Raw genomic sequence first — 16,852 nt, 5'->3', positions numbered from 1 at the left:
AGAGGTCTGGAAGATGACAAAGTACACTTTCAGAACGTACTGGGGATGGGTGTTGGGAGAGAGAGCAAAGCTAGGAAAGAAACGTTGTGAGGTATGGAGAACACATAAAGGCGAGTCAATGTCTGTCTGATAGAACTTCCAAATGATAGAGAAGAGAAAGGAGACATGGGCAAACATAATTGCGGGAGTAATGAAAGATACACTCCTTTAAGCTGGAGACTATTGTTTTGAAGAAAAATACAGAAAATGGCACATTATGGTGCACTGCTTGCCAGAATGGCTACATTTATTCCCCTCCCTGCATTCCTGCCCCTTTGCAATGTGACTCTGAAGCTCCTCCCGTTAAGGAGTGGAATCTATTTCCTCAACTCTTGAGTCTGATAATGTGGCCTTCTGACTTGCTTTGGCCAACAGAATGCGATGGAAGTAACATTGTGTTAGTTCCAAGCTAAGTCTCTAGAGGCCTTGACGGTGCTTCTACACTGTCATGGAACCAACCCTATGATTAATATGTGAACAAGCCCAGTCTTGTTTGCTGGTGGGTGAGAAGTAATGCAGAGCAGACCCAAGCCATTAGAGCTGAAGCCTTCCTAGCACCCTGCTGACCTACCAGATCATCACAGACACATGAGAGATCTCAGCCAAGAACAGAAAAATTGCCCGGCTGGGTCCAGGCCAAATTGCCAACCCAGTAGCCTGAAGGAGCCAAAGGAACTAGCTATATGGATATCTGATGGAAGGATATTTTGGGTAAGATCAGCATATGCAAAGGTCCTGAGGTGAGAGCATGTCTGCCATTTCTGAGGAAAGGGGAAGAGGTTGGTTTGTCTGGAGTAGAGTAAGCGATGAAGGGAGAGGGATAGGGGATGAAATGAGAGGAGTGTGGCGATTGTACAAATGTGACCACATCTCATTTCCCTTTCTGCATGCTTGCTCTTGCAGTGGGATACCACAGACCCTCCCATCAAGAAGTGGACTCTGTCCTTCCACTCCTTGCATCCGGGTTGGCCATGTTGTTTGCTTTGACCAATGGGACGTCAGCAAATATTAGCAGAGGCTTGAAAAGCACTTGCACATCAAGGCTTGCTCTCTTGCTATTCCTGAAACCCCTGACTGCCACGCAGGTCCAGGTTATTCTGCTGGATTGAGACCCGTCACACTCATCATCAACACAACACCTAGCCACCCCCTCCCCGCCCCTGCCATGTGGTATACAGTGTTGTCCAAGCCAGCTGTTTCTCTATTGGCTTTCTGTCTGGGTTTTCTAAGTGCGGGTATTGAAGTCCTTTACTATTATTTATTGCTGTCAATTTCTGCCTTCAGCTGTGTTTTGCATATTTATATGGATAATTAACTAATTAATTAATTCAGGTGCTCTGATGTTGGGTGTTTATATATTTATAATTGTTACATCTTCCTTTTGAATTGACACTTTTATCATTATATAATGACCTTCTTTGTCTCTAGAGACCGACCGTTTGGGACTTAAAGTCTATTTTGTATAACATAAATCTAGCCACCTCTGCTTTCTCATGGTTACCATTTGCATGAAAGGACTTGTTCTCTTAGCCTATGTATGTTTAATTCTAAAGTGAGTCTCTCTTAGTTGAAACTTTTTACAAATACGTTCACAAAAATGTGAGACAATGCCACTCTATTTTTTTTGTCTTGGAATTTATACTTACTATTTATAAAAATAAGTTTGAAAACATGTTTATTTAAACATGTATATTTATGTTGTTGCTTTTTTAAAAGAATCAAATGGATATTTTATTTATTTTCTTATTGTTTATTTTTGAGAGAGAGTGAGAGAGTGTGTGTGAGGAGGGGAGGAGCAGAGAGAGCAGAGAGAGAGGGAGACACAGAATCCGTAGCAGGCTCCAGGCTCTGAGCTGTCAGCACCGAGCCTGATGCAGGGCTCAAACTCATGAACCATGAGATCATGACCTGAGCCAAAGTCAGAGGCTTAACTGACTGAGCCACCCAGGTGCCCCCAAATGGATATTTTAAAAATTTGTCGGGGGTACCTGGGTGGCTCAGTCATTTGGGCATCTGACTCTTGGTTTGGGCTCAGGTCATGGTCCCAGAGTCATGGGATCGAGCTCCATGTCGGGCTCTGTGCTGAGCACAGAGCCTACTTGGGACTCTGTCTCTCTCCCTCTGACCCTGTCCCACACTCGTGCTCCCTATCCCTCTAAAGATAAAAAATAAAAATAAATAAATACAGTCTCTCTTGCAGATAGCATATCACTAGAGCATGTTTATTTATCCATTCTATGCCTTTTAATTGGTAAGTTTAATGTGTTTACATTCAAAGTAATTAGTGAGAAGTGAGAACTTACTGCTGCCATTTTGTTCACTGCTTTGTCTTGTAGTTGTTTTCTTCCTCTTTTTCAGCTTCTTTATTGCACTTCTCTATTGTACACTGGAGCTCTCTTAGCGCTAGTCTTACTGCCATATAGATGTTTATTCATTGTTTTTGTTGGTTTTGTGGGAGAGATGAGCATTGGGACTTCCTACTTTGCCATCTTGCTAACATGAGAATAGAGACAATTATCATTAACTCAGAGACTATTGAAAATAGAAGGAATGGAAATACTCATGAGGGCTCCACCCTCATGACCTAATCACTTCCTAAATGCCCCACCTCCGAATACCCTCACACTGGGGATCTGGTTTCAACATAGGACTTTTGGGGGAAAGTTTCATTCCTTACACGCTATAACTTTGGCCAACAGAATGTGGCGGAAGTGATGATGTGCCAGCTCCATCTCTACGCCGCAAGATCATGGTCCTTTCTAAATCTTCTCTTCAATTCCTGCTGTGTGGGAAGAATAAGGCTGCTGGGAAGCAAGAGAACATGTGGAACAGACCCCACTTGTCCCAGCTGGGGCTGTCCAAGGGCAGCATAGTGCTAGTGTCCCCCAAATATGTGAGAGATCACAGTCAAGAGCAGCACAGTTATGTGCGTGACCCACAGCTAATGGCCACCATTAATGGATGCCCTATCTCCATACCTGTTGCAATGTACCTTTGTAGCTCTTCCCATTAAAAGATGAAGGGTTTTTTCCCCCTACGTCTTGAATCCACCATCGATAGGCCTTGAGTGGCTTTGCACACTTCTCTCCCTCTTGGAACTCTGCCATGCAATGAGAACGTGCCTGGGCTAGTCTGATGGAAGATGAAAGGCCATGTGATTGGGAGCCAGCTTATCCCAGCAACCCCCCAAATATGTGAGAGAGCCCTGCCAAGATCAACAGAGCTTTCTAATTTACCCACTGCTGACCACAGACACATAAGGGAGTCTAGCAAAAAATGAGAAGAAATGTCCAGCTCATAGGCTCACGAAAATGAAAGGTTATTGACTTAGACCAGTGAATTTTGAAGCGGTTTGATACAGCACAATAGGGAAGCAGCACAGGCCCTATCAACAACGTAACCTGGAAGGAAGTGACTTTTGTGTATCTTTTCTGGGCAGGCATTAAATTACTATGAAATTCAAAATTGGTCTTCCAGAGATGGGACATCTTAATCCATGTTGATCTTTGACTTAAAATTTTAAATGGATTTTTTAAATAAGAAAACATGCAAATAATGTCAGCCCCTGGATGAGAGTGGGAGAGCAGGAAGGAGGGTGAGAAAAAGAACAGTAAGTGTAACTTGAACATAAAATTGCAATTGAAGTTTGTTATCTTAGTTTTCTGGTGTTTTGTGTTGATGCGTATGGTAAAAAAAAATATTAATTATACATGTGTACAGAAATAAACCCACTGAACTTCCTGAATAAAAATTTAAGTCTGACGATTTTTGACACTGGCTACACTTTCTGATATTCTTAATTGCTATATCCAAAGGTAAACTGGCATAGTACTAAGATAATAAATATCCATATTTATGTAAAGGTCTTTAATAAACTGGGATTCAACATTAAAGTTGTCCTCAACAGTAGGAAAAAAACACTAGCTCCCATAACAATAAAGCATTCGTGGTAATTTTGAGATAACTTCCCAATATTCTATTCGAACTACTTATGTCCTGCACTTTTGAATTCCATGGATGGAGAGTTTTCTTTGCAGATAGCTGGGCTTTGAGGAATAGTGATGGAGATTGGAGCTATACAGTTTGCAGCCATTTTAAGAAATATATGCTAATAGAAAAACAAAGGCTGCTCAATTGGGAGACTAGGATATGGTTTCATAACACATAACATGGTTTAATAAAGTCATTAGAAAAGGAGAAAAAAATTGGCTGCACAAAAACACAAAAGAAAAATTGGATTAATAAAGCCCTCATTAAACCAGGTAAAAAGAAACAGTGACTTAAAAGCAATAATGTGAACTTGCAGTATGTTTTGAAAAGAGGAATCCTTTTGATTCTTCATGAAAGTGGATATAGCAACCACCGTGTTAACCTGCTTCACCTCAAGCACTCATGTGAAATCATTTCCACTTGCAGCTTCCTGGGATGGCTCTCTCAACTTTTCACTAAAAAGAAATTGGGGTCCTTACAGAGTAGCATACTTTAAAATCAGCCTGGAACCTTCTGTTTTTGGGAGGAAGCCGCCTGGGCTGTGACATAAGAGTTGGCGTAAAATCATTCCTAACGGTCCGTGAAAATTTGAACATTAAAAAAGTGATTACATCAAAACATATCAAAATTGTACACCTTCAATATGTGCAATTGTGTGTCACTTTTACCTCAATAAAACTATTTGAAGTTAAAAAAAAAAAGTGATCATGGTTCCCTAGAACCAGTAGAGTCTATGAAAGGCCAAATGTCTGTGATGATGCTCAGAGGGACAACATGAAGTGAGCAAGATACAAGTTGTGTAAAACGCACGCGTGACTCCCATCCTGAGACAAACTCTGGAGCAGGACCACCTGAGTCTGGGTGTTAGATCTGTGAGTTTTCTCACCTAGGAACTTGGGGGCAGATATTGCATGAGCATCTGGTTTCACCCTTGCTGACGAGGACAGGACCTTTTTGAGGCTGAGTTTGGCTCAAAAGAGAGGCATGTGTTTTGGTGAGTTTTTCCGGAATGACGTAACACCCATATCTAAATAGGGTGCCGTGGTACTCCTGGTGGTACCACGAGTTCAGATGCGCCAGGACCCCATCCTGTAGTGGATTTTTGCAGTTACATGTTCCCAAGGACCCTACATATGCAAGAGAAGCTGTGCTGAGATATGGAAAAGAACTCTATTCCTCATTTTAGGAGGAGAAAACATGTTTTATTCAGTAAAAATAAGAAATGCATACAGGAAAGGAGAAGACTTGGTGCCATGAAACCAGAAAAACATATTGTCTCCATAATTACTGGTAATGTGCTTATTTCCTAAAAATAGAAATATAGGCATAGTGTAAGCAACCAAAAATATTTTGAAGTCTAGACAAGGGGCAGGGGTTCGCCAGGAATTCAGCTTTGTTGATCCAACGGAACCCTATCTCATGAGGCAAATATTGCTTGCAGCTGTACTCCCTTCTAGGCACTCTGGGGGCAGAGTTATCTGGAAGAAATGGTAGGGGAAATAAAAGTAAAAAGTATGCTAAAGACCTTGTCTTGTTGGGGTAGGAGTGCAATAGAGAACTGATTATTTTTTGGCATCGAGGCGAAAATATACTTCCTCAGTGCCTAGAGTTCTTACATCCCATTCTTAGCTTCCACTCTAGGGTAGGAAGGGCCACACTGACTGAAATGCAAGCACAGGTTCTGCTGAGGCATCAGGCCCAGAGCAGTTCATGGAAACTTCCAGAGAAGCTCAAGGCACCGACTAAATTCTGATAGGCCCCAAACAATTCTCAAGGAAATAGAAGATTGACTATCCTCTGCTAGAGAGGATTCAGAAACCGGGGAAAGGTTTGAATCGAGGTGATGTTAACCGGCATCGTCATTGAGGAAACAGCGTAAAGAAACCTTTGGTTTGGGGTGAGGGGTTAATATCAGTCTCAAAGTTAAGTCATTTTAGGACATGGTCCAAATGTCCCTTTTCAATAAACATCAAATGCTTTAAGGCTTCATGGTCAAAAATGAAGTCTTTTCCCACAGTCCTGTGACCAGAATATTCCTGCTCCCTGAAGAGGCATGTCTTCCCATAATGGAAAACTATTAGGACAGAAGAATAACCTATCTTCTGAGACAGGTTATCTAGACTCTTTGTGGTTGGGCATGACTCTGAAAATATAGAGGGAAAGTCGAGGACAAAATAACCAAAAGCAAAAGAAGGAACCAATGCTGACAAATGAGGGGGCGAGGGAAGCAGTGTGGCTGTAGTAGGTCCACGGGCAAGTGGAGAACAGGAATGGCTCCATGGGGGAGTCATGGCGCAGAGGTTCAGCTTTCATTAGGAATTGAGTTCTAGGAAGGAAATGGTATTTTAAGTCAATAATCTGGCAGCAATTAACAGGATGGACAGGAGTAATGAGGGGTCGTGAGGTCAGTGGAAGGATATATATAATCTCGATGATGACAGCCTGAGCAAGGGACGGGAGACCGGTAAAGAATGAACAAATATATTCTAGGCACACTTAAAAGCAGTGTTGTTTTATTTTTTCATTACAAAGGTATTATGTGCTCACTTTAGAAGTTTTAATGATACAAAAGTACACGAGGTAAAAAGAATACATGTACGCACATATATGTATATATGCAACCACTACTAGAAGTGATATTTCTAACTCCTAAGCCACTATAGGAAAGGAGGACATGCGCCTTGACAAGCTTAGCAAAAAGAGAAACAAATTCAAATAATGACAGAATTATAAATAAAGGTTACATAATTGTAATAAATGTGAAAATTTTAATTATGAATTAAAAGGCAAACATTCCAGATGGAGTCAAAGAAAAAATCATCATGTACCGTTTTGAAAAGATAAAGACACACCTAAAACAAAACAACTGCAGATCCTGAAATGGATAAAGTTACACTGGACAAGTGCTAACAAAAATCAAGTAAAGGTGGCCAAGAAACATCACGGCAAAAAGCATCAAATGGGTCAAAGAAGGTACCTTTATGTTGTGAACTAACACAATCCAATGAAGATAATCATGAAATTTAATGCACTGAAAAAGAATTTCAAATTTGCAAAGCAGAAAAGGCTAGAAATAGAAGACTATGATAAAATAAGTGGGAGATTTTACATACTCTCATCAAAAATTTAGATTGAGCACATCAAAAGGGAAAATCTGAGTAACAATTCAATTTAATATGTAGAAATATGATATAATATTACCCAAACAAAAAGGAAACATACATTTGCTTCAATTGCCCATGGAATATTTATAAAAGTTTATTACATTAGGACACAAAAAATTTCCAAAACGTATAATCCACACAGGAAACATTCTCCATCCATGAGACAGTAGGATTAGTAATAAGAGGGGAAAAAGGGTAGAAAAACAAAATGTCAACTAAAATGTAACCATGCTGAAATAGATGAATACTTCTAAATAACTCTTGGACTAAAAAGGAAAACAAAACTAACTACAGATGAAGTGACCCCCCCCCAAAAAAAGGTCACACCGTTTTGGCTACTGCTGTTTATGGTAACACTGTTTATGTGGAAACTGGGGGCACGGTCAAAGACATCCAGAGGAAAATTTCTCATTTAAATGCAGTAAGTATAAAATAAGAAAGACTGAAAAATAAACTAAGCATTCACTTAATTATTCTAGAAAGAGACCAAACAGAACCAAAGAATATAGAAAGAAGTATTAACAAAAGCAGAAAGTGATATTAAGGAACCACTTTTAAAAATAGTTAAACTGAAAATAAAATACACAAATCTATGAACAGCTCTATTAAAGAAAAAAAGGATATCGCCACATATATGCAAGTTAAGACACATTAGACGATTATGTACAACTTCTAATCAATACATCTGAAAATCTAAATGAAATGGGAGAGTTTCACAAATTGCCCCAAGGAGAAGTGGAAAACTTGCATAAACTGATCCTCAGAGCAGGAAAAAGACTTCTAAATACAGAGAACAGATCGGTTGCCAGATGGGTGGGGGGTGGGGGGATGGGTGAAATAAAGGAAATTAAGAGTACACTTATCTCAATGTATAGAATTGTTGAATCCTTCTATTGTCCACCTGAAACTAATATAAACCGCATGTTAATTCAATAAAAAAATATAAATGAATTTTTAAAACTAAAAATTCACACACATAAGGAAGAAACTGAGAGATTTGCATTTCTACCCTCCCACTTCCCATATAAGCACCAGGACGAAATGGTTTTATGGGTATTACCAACTTTTCAAGGGAACAGCTTGTGTCTAAGGCACACTGCAAAATAAGAAAAAAATTCCAGTTCATTCACAAGTACACACAATCATGATATTAAAGCAGGAAAAGGACATCACACAAAGGAAAACAATAAATGAGAGTTTCCCAACAAGCGTGTGTGTAATTTACCTTCTAAGGCCTTGGGGGCAAACAGGCAGAGCCTGAGAAGCCAGCTGCCTCTGCCGTGAGCAGTCCTGTCCATCTTCCCCAGTGTGCCAACATGTGAAAAAGGTAAGGAGGCTGCGCTGTAGGCACTTGTGAATATCGAGCTTTACATCCGAAATCAAATACTGACAGAACCAAAACACCACTACTAAGTCAATTGGATTCCAAGAATGCAAGAATATCTCAACATTAGGAAACCTATCAGTGTAATTAACTACATTAAGGGATTAAAGAGAACAACCATATTATCGCCCTGGCAGATGCAGAAGAGACTTTATACCATTCTTTGTCTGTTCCTGACAGAACTAGAAGTCAATCAGGAATCAAGACTAGAAGAGTATTCCCATAACTGGAAAAAGGTTATCTATCAGAAACAACGGCAACCATCATGTTTTAAAGTGAAAAAAGGTATTTGTGTTCAAGTCAAAAACAAGAGAAGGATGCTTGCTCTTTATGAATCAGTATAAATCTGCATTGTCCTAGAAGTCATAAGATCTTTATCGATGTTGTACAAGGGGAAAAAAATGAGATACAAACGTTAGCAAAGAAAAGACAAACGTGCCATTGTTTACAACTGACATGCTCCTGTACCTAGGAATTCAAGATAATTAACTGGAAAAATAACATAGGGCTAAGAACAGAGTTTAATATGATGCCTGGATACAGGATAAATGCAAAACTTGGTGTCATAAAGGTATCAGTTCTTGACACATTACTCAAAAGGCCTGAGGCAATTCAAGGGATTTTTTTTTTCTTAACAGAAGTTGATGAGCTGATTCTAAAATTCATCTGAAGAAAATGTACAAGAATAGCTAAGTAAATCCTGAAAAATCAAACAGAATAATGGAGGAAGAAAAGCAGCCCCATCAGTTTTCAAAACATATTATAGTGCTATAGTAATTAAAGCAGAAAGGAACCAGCTCAGTAAAAGACAAAACTGGACAGAAAAGAAGCATAAGTATACCCATATACTTCCTGATAAAAAAAGAAAAGAATTCCAAATTAGTGCAGACATAATTCCATAAATAACATAGGAAAAAATAAACATAGGTCCCTTACTTTCCACCATACACACACACAAAATCAATTCCATATGGACATATGGATTAAGGCACTACATAATAAAAAATAAATAACGTATTAGAAGAAAACATAAGATAATACTTTTATAATGTTGAGATACAGACACTTACCTAAGTATGAGACAAAACCAAGAAACTATAAAAGAAAGATTAATATGTTTGCCCATTTCTATAATGAGATTGTTAGGGCAATACCACCATAAATAAACGTTGAAAAAGACAAATGAAAGACATTTGTGGTATGCGGCAGACAAAAGGATACCAGCTCTGATATCCAGAGACCTCGTACAAATCAACAAGGAAAAAGACAAATGATTCAACAGAAAAATAAGGCAAAGGATATGAACGAGCAATCTCCAACAGGAGAAATACAAATAACTAATAAAAATATTAAAAGGTGCTTAACTTTACTAGTGATCAGGGGAAAATAACTTAATGGAATGAGATTGGATTTTTCATCCAAAATGCTGACAAAAATTAAAAAGAATGACAGGGTCCAGCATGCCAGGGGTCAAGTTAGCTCACACCCTTTGATCTAGCCATCATACTTCTAAGGTACCAGCCTGTAAAAATACTTGTAAATGTGCAAAAGATAGATTAAAAAGAATGTTTTTATAGCATTATCTGTAATGGTAAAGAAAAAAAAAAACAACTGTTAACAATCTTAAGATATATGTGGGAAGAGTTGAATAAATTATATAGTACACCTTACTATGGAATTCCCTCAGCTATGACAACAAAATGACTTCTATTGGGGCGCATGGGTGGCTCAGTCGGTTGGGGTTCTGACTTCGGCTCAGGTCATGATCTCACAGTTCATGAGTTCGAGCCCTGCATCGGGCTCTGTGCTGACAGCGTGGAGCCTGGAGTGGGCTTTGAGCTCTGGGTCTCCCTCTCTGTGCCCCTCCCCCACCCCTGCTCACCCTCTGTCTCTCTCTGTCTCTCTCTCTCAAAAATAAATAAACATTAAAAAAATATTTTAATGACTTTCTATTGAGCGCGGCTGGGGAGGGCAAGTTGTAGAATAATATGTACAGGATGACTTCATTTTGTGAAACATCAAGAACACATGCACATACAGAGAAAAAGTAATCATGGCTGTCTCTGGACAGTGGAACTGTCACTTGTTACTCTATATACTACTGCATTTACAGTAAGCATATATTACTTTTGTAGCAACAAAAAAATAAGCTCACTCTGTAACATTTGGATTAAAAAAACAACTGTAAGGAAACAGAAAAAAATGATGCGAAATGTCACTAGACAAAGGCAATTATTATTAACCCGTCAACACTTTTTCAGTCTCTGGTATGCACATTAAACATATCTGAGATCTTCCTCTATGTAGTTTGGAGCTTGTCTTTCAATTATTGTTAAATTGTATTTTCCCTATAGGAAATTTAGAGAATAAAGAACTACAAGAGAATAAAAAGCCCATGTATTCCAGCCACCCAGAGATAACTGCTTAAGAAATACCATGCAATTTGAATTCACCGAATTGTATTATGAGTAATCAACGCACAGTGTCTCATCGATCTATGCATGGCCCGCTTTTATTTTTATCCATTAACTTATTGGATTTAATTTTCATAATCGTACAATTCTTAGTCAATGGTATGCTTTTAATTATATAAGGAACACCCACCCACCGATTGAACCTGAGTGCTAGAGTACGGACGATAACTTCAATCCACTTCTATGATCTTCTCCTATTCCAGCCCCTTTCCTCAGTCCCAATGACCATTATCCCGAAGTTTTTATTGATTCTCCTTTGCTTTTTAATAAAATATTTTAAATCCCAAATATATATGTGTACCTAAATAACACAGTGTTTAGTTTCACTTGTTTTTGAATAATATAGGAAGGACATCCGATTATATGTGCTCTTCCGGGACTTGATACCTTAACATTATAGAAGTACAATCTACCCATATTATTATGTTCAGCAGTAGTTCATTTCTCTGCTGTATAATATTACACTGTGTAAATATACTACAATTTACCCATTTTCCTTTTGGGACTTTTACCACCGACATAGTAGTGTATATTCTTCTGGTCATTTTTCAGAGGACATTTATATAGTTTGCTTTCTAAACATTTGACTGTTATACATACTTCCATGTGACCTGTTCCTCTCACTAATGAGATCTTGTCAACATATTCCTATTTCAGTGAATATTCTTCTGTGGTAGAAACTTAAATGGCTGCATAGTACTCCGTCATAGAGTTACCATATAATTTTATTTAACCACCCCCGATTCTTGGACATCTTGACTGCTTATGGGTTTTTTGCTCTGATAAACATTATGATGTACATATCCCTTAACTCGGCAACTCTCCTTTAAGAATTTATCCTAAGTGATACCTGAACAAATTTGCACACAAGCATGTACAGGGCCACCATGGAAGATGACACAGTTTGTGTTCTGCACAACTTGTGTAATGTATGTGCTCATCACAGCAGTTTTTAGAATACAAAACAACTAGAAAGAACCTGATGCCCGCCAATAGGAGATATTAAAGTTACATATTAAAATTAGAACATAGACTCACAGTCACTGACATGGGAAGACGTTTATAATTTATTGTTAAGGGGAAAACTGGGTTAAATATAAGTATGATTCCATTTTGTAAAAGAGAATAAACATACCTGTGAAAGAGGGTGGAAAAATATACACCAAAAACCTTATAGAAATTATCTCTAAGTATTGAGTTTATTTGAGATCTTAATTTTTTTCAATTTGGTCTCTTTCATTTTGAAGTGTTTTCAACAGTAAAACTTGATTACATGTATAATAAGATGAATAAATAATGAACGTTTATGCACAATCATTTAAATATTTTTCCTGAATATAAAATACTTTCACACTGTAAGAACTTTGGGAGAAAAAAAAAAAAAAGAACACCAAGAAGTACACACAAGTCACACATAAACGTACCCACCTAGAGATAATTAGTTCACAATCTCCAATATGTTTATTTCTAGTCATTTGTCTCTGATTATATATACTCAAGATAATTGCAGTCACACTTTATATAATCTTGTGTGCTGATTTTTCACTTAACATTATATAATAGCAACATACCACAAATATTTTAATGAAAGAATATTCCATCACATGGAAATAGCACATTTACCTAATCATGCCCTTAAAGTGAGACCCTTAGGTTTTTCTGTTTTTCACTATGCCAAGTACTACGTGAGGAACATCTTTGTGCATGAATTATCCGCATTTCAATGAAATAATTTTAAATGAAATCTTGAATAGATTCACTGAGATGAGAATATGAAGTCAAAGAGTAGCAACATTTTTATGTCCCTTGATATATAGTGCCAAAACTATACTTACTATACATACATTTTTTAAGGCAGCATGGAGTAGTAGGGGAAAAAAGAAGCCAAACTACACGGATCCCATGCCCATCTTTAGTACTTGCTGTTTAACCTGATTAGGGAAAACTGATATAAAACATCCATCTTACTAATCAAATGAGAAAATAGATCCTTCAGTCACCATAAGTGTTACTTCCTCAGGAATGCTTTCCTTAACTTTCCAGACTCTCACAACATCCTATACTTACTTTTCCTTCATGGTCTTGCAACAACTGATAGATAATTGTTCAATTATTTGTACGCTGTCAGTTTCCCCTAGGTGATTTTGAGCTCCATTAAACTATTCCTGGCACACAGTTGGCGCTCAATAAACATTTGTTGAATGAATGAAGACATGGATGATGGATGAAATGATAGCACTTTGCAAAATAAATCATTAGACATTTGGAAGGTATTCCAGTTTTAATAATAATTATTATTCATTTGTATTACCATGTAGACAATTCTAGATCTTTAGGGATCCCTTGACCAACCATAATTTCATTATGTAGCTTTAATGCTTGTCATGCCACCCAGAGGCATGGTAGCAATATTGCTGGAAGCACCTGTCAGGAGGTGAGACTTGGAGAACCAAGTAGTTAGTTCTCTAGGTCAGCATGCTGGGGGTTAGGGAGTTGTAGTTACCATTAGTTGAACACAAGACAGTAGTCAGGAATCCAGGAGGTCAATGATATGTGAAGAAACAGGTAAATCCTGGAGGTCAGAAACAAACTAATGATAAGTGGTCTATATAGTAAGGTAAAACTGGAGAATGGTCAGTGGTAAGAGATTGAAGTTGATGGGAGGGCCAAATTCCAAGCACCAGGAGTCAAAGCATGGACTTATGAATATGATTCTAAAGCAAACGGCTCTTGAACTCAGTGCTTCCTTATTTCTGCCCAAATTGAAAACGGTATCAGGAAGTGTTTGTGCCTAGTTCCATACACATGGGCAAGGGAATAATAGTAAATAGTTGAGGAATGAGATCTGTGGATACAAATATGTTCTGATAGTGACAGGAAAAAGTGAGACCATTTGGACATAAGATCTGATAACAGTCTGCACATAAAACGGGAGCAATCACGCTTTGGATCCCATAATTCTCATCTTGACTTTCAGCAGCAGATATTATAGCATAGCGGTTAGGATCATGGGCTCTGGTCACAAGCTAGCTGAGTCCAAATCCCAGCTTTCTCATTTCACTTATTAGTTGTGTCCTTTGGACAAGTTACTTCACTTCTGTGTGTCAGTTTCCTCATCTGTAAAACGGAGATGACAGCACCTACCTCAATGGGTTCTTGGGAAGATTAAATGAGTTGATGCATGTTACAACCTTAGAACAGTGCCTGGACGTAGCAAATGCTATGTCAAGTGTTATTATTATGATTACTATTATTATTAATTGGTCACATAAGACCAAACAAAAACTGGTGTTAAAAGAAATGGATAAATACGCTGTATGTTAACTCTAATAAACAGTCTCTAAACAGGATTTTTTTTCATTAAATAAGAATTTCACTTGCACCTAAACATAGTTGGCTGTATGAAACCTATAAGCATTAGGGAAGTAGCAAAATTTCTCACAGCAATCCCATCAGTGTGTTTATTTTCCAGAGGCTGTTTTATGAACACTATCTTAAAAAGTTGTAAAGCATAAATACATATTTACTAATAGCAGAAAACACTATTAAGCTGCAATACAGTTAATCCATAAAATCTGGTCTGTAAGAAGGAACACCTTATTACATTTTTTGAGGCTAAATCTACTGTAGGCAGGATTACTTGTGTTGGAGGGCCTGTCTGTAGAAAGATCTGAACACAGAAAGGCTTGGACTTGGGAAGACTAATTTTAAAAAGGTCTGGACCTGGGGAAAGGTCAGAAGACCTGGACTATGGAACATGTTAGAATACCTGGATATTGTAGACACTGGAAGACCCAATGTTAGAAGACCGGCACTCTGGAGACGTTGGAAGATGTGGATATTGAGCCCCCTGTTGGAAGACTGGGTAGTTGTCGGAAGACGTGGAGATGCTGGAAGACGTGGAGTTGCTGGAAGACGCAGAGATGCTGGAAGACGAGCAGATGCTGGAAGCCCTGGAGATGCTGGAAGCCCTGGAGATGCAGGAAGACGTGGATTTTCTGGAAGACGCGGCTTAGTTGGAAGACGTGGATTTTCTGGAAGACAAATTTGTTGGAAGACGTGGGTAGGCCGGAAGACATGAATTTGATGGAAGACACAGCCTTGTTGGAAGACGTGGATTTGCTGGAAGACATCGATTTTCTGGAAGACGTCGATTTTCTGGAAGACCTGGAGGTCATTGGAAGACGTGGATTTCCTGGAAGACATGGATTTTCAGGAAGACCCGAGTTGTCTGGAAGACCTGGATTGTTTGGAAGACGTAGATTTGCTGGAAGACCTGGAGGTTCCTGGAAGACATGGATTTTTTTCCGGAAGACGTGGATCTCTAGGAAGACATATATTTGTTGGAAGACCTGGATCTAGTGGAAGACATAAATTTTCTGGAAGACGTGGCTTTATTAGAAGACCTGGATTTATTTAGCGGAAGACATAAATTTTGTTTGGAAGACGTCGATTGACTAGAAGACTGGATTTGGTGGAAGACATGGATTGGTTGGAAGATCTGGACTTTTCTGGAAGATGCGGATTTGGTGGAAGACGTATATTTTTCTGGAAGACATGGAGTGAGTGGAAGACCTGGATTTCTTTCTGGAAGACATCAATTGACTGGAAGACCTGGATTTTCCGGAAGACATAAGTCAGCTGGAAGACTTGGATTGATTGGAAGACTTGGATTTGGTGGAAGACAGTTTTTTTTCTGGAAGACATGGATTGGCTGGAAGACCTTGAAATTGCTGGAAGATGTGGATTGTCTGGAAGACCTTGAAACCATTGGAAGACATGGATTTTCTGGAAGACGTGGATTTTCCTGGAAGACGTGGATTTTCCTGGAAGATATGGGTTTTATGGAAGACCTATAATTACTGGAAGACGTGGATTATCTGGAAGACATGGATTATCTGGAAGACCTTGATGTTGTTGGAAGACTTAGAATTTGTTGGAAGACTTGGAGTTGCTGGAAGACCTGGAGTTGTTGGAAGACCTTGACACTGGCACCATTGGAAACCCTGGACATTGGAGACATTGGAAGCACAGGATATTGGAGACATTGGAAACCTTAGATTTTGTGGACATTGGTTATTCTGGACGTTGGAGACTTTGGAGACCCTAAATGTTTGGAACTCATGGGTATTGGAAGCCCTGAATACTTAGAGGCATTGTAAGTCCTGCACCTTGGAAGCCCTAAACATTGGAAGATATAGACAATGGAAGATCTAGACATTTAGAAATCCTAAAATTGGAAGCCCTGGGTATCGGGAGATATTTGGGAAACCTGGATATTGACACATTCATGTTAAGACACAGAATTTGGAAGCTATAATTTTCATGATGCTGGAAGTCAAGGACGTTGGCAGCCCTAGACATTAAGAGACTTGGACAGTAAGATGTCAGGATGTCAAAAGACCAAGTCATCCAGACATTGGGGATGTTGGAACACCTAACCATTGGAAAACCTGGTTCTTAAGAGATATTGAAAGACTTGGGCAGTGGAAGAACTGGTGACAATGAGACATTGTAAAATCAGAATTTAGGAGACACTAAAAATTGTAGGAACCAAATGATGTGAGAGCTAGAAGATATTAGAAGAGCTGCACTAGGACACAATAAAACGTGGACTCTAGAACACGTGCATATATGGGACACTGGAGGATTGGGAACATAGAGAAATTGGAACTTAGAACTCTGGACCCTGAGACAAGACCTGGAACTTGATGATTGATTATTGGAGAAAGGAGAAGACCTAGAGTTTTAATGTCCCCGATGATGAGGAGATTAGAAAACCCCGGCATTGGAGATGCTTC

At 38.7% G+C, this 16,852-nt stretch overlaps 1 protein-coding gene across 1 annotated transcript; it reads left to right on the top strand.

Annotated features, from left to right (window-relative positions):
- The first annotated feature begins 787 nt into the window (after window positions 1–787).
- Window positions 788–15,687, top strand: LOC125157073 (cerebellar degeneration-related antigen 1-like). The gene is given in 5 exon segments (XM_047843300.1): window positions 788–818; window positions 2,739–2,932; window positions 14,921–15,090; window positions 15,092–15,409; window positions 15,558–15,687. Coding segments are annotated over 5 exon segments (843 nt in total).
- The last annotated feature ends 1,165 nt before the right edge of the window (window positions 15,688–16,852 follow it).

This window comes from Prionailurus viverrinus, chromosome X (assembly GCF_022837055.1).
Source record: "Prionailurus viverrinus isolate Anna chromosome X, UM_Priviv_1.0, whole genome shotgun sequence".
NCBI classification, from domain to species: domain Eukaryota; kingdom Metazoa; phylum Chordata; class Mammalia; order Carnivora; family Felidae; genus Prionailurus; species Prionailurus viverrinus.
Note: the sequence above shows the minus strand (reverse complement) of the source record. Positions and strands in the feature narration are given on the sequence as shown.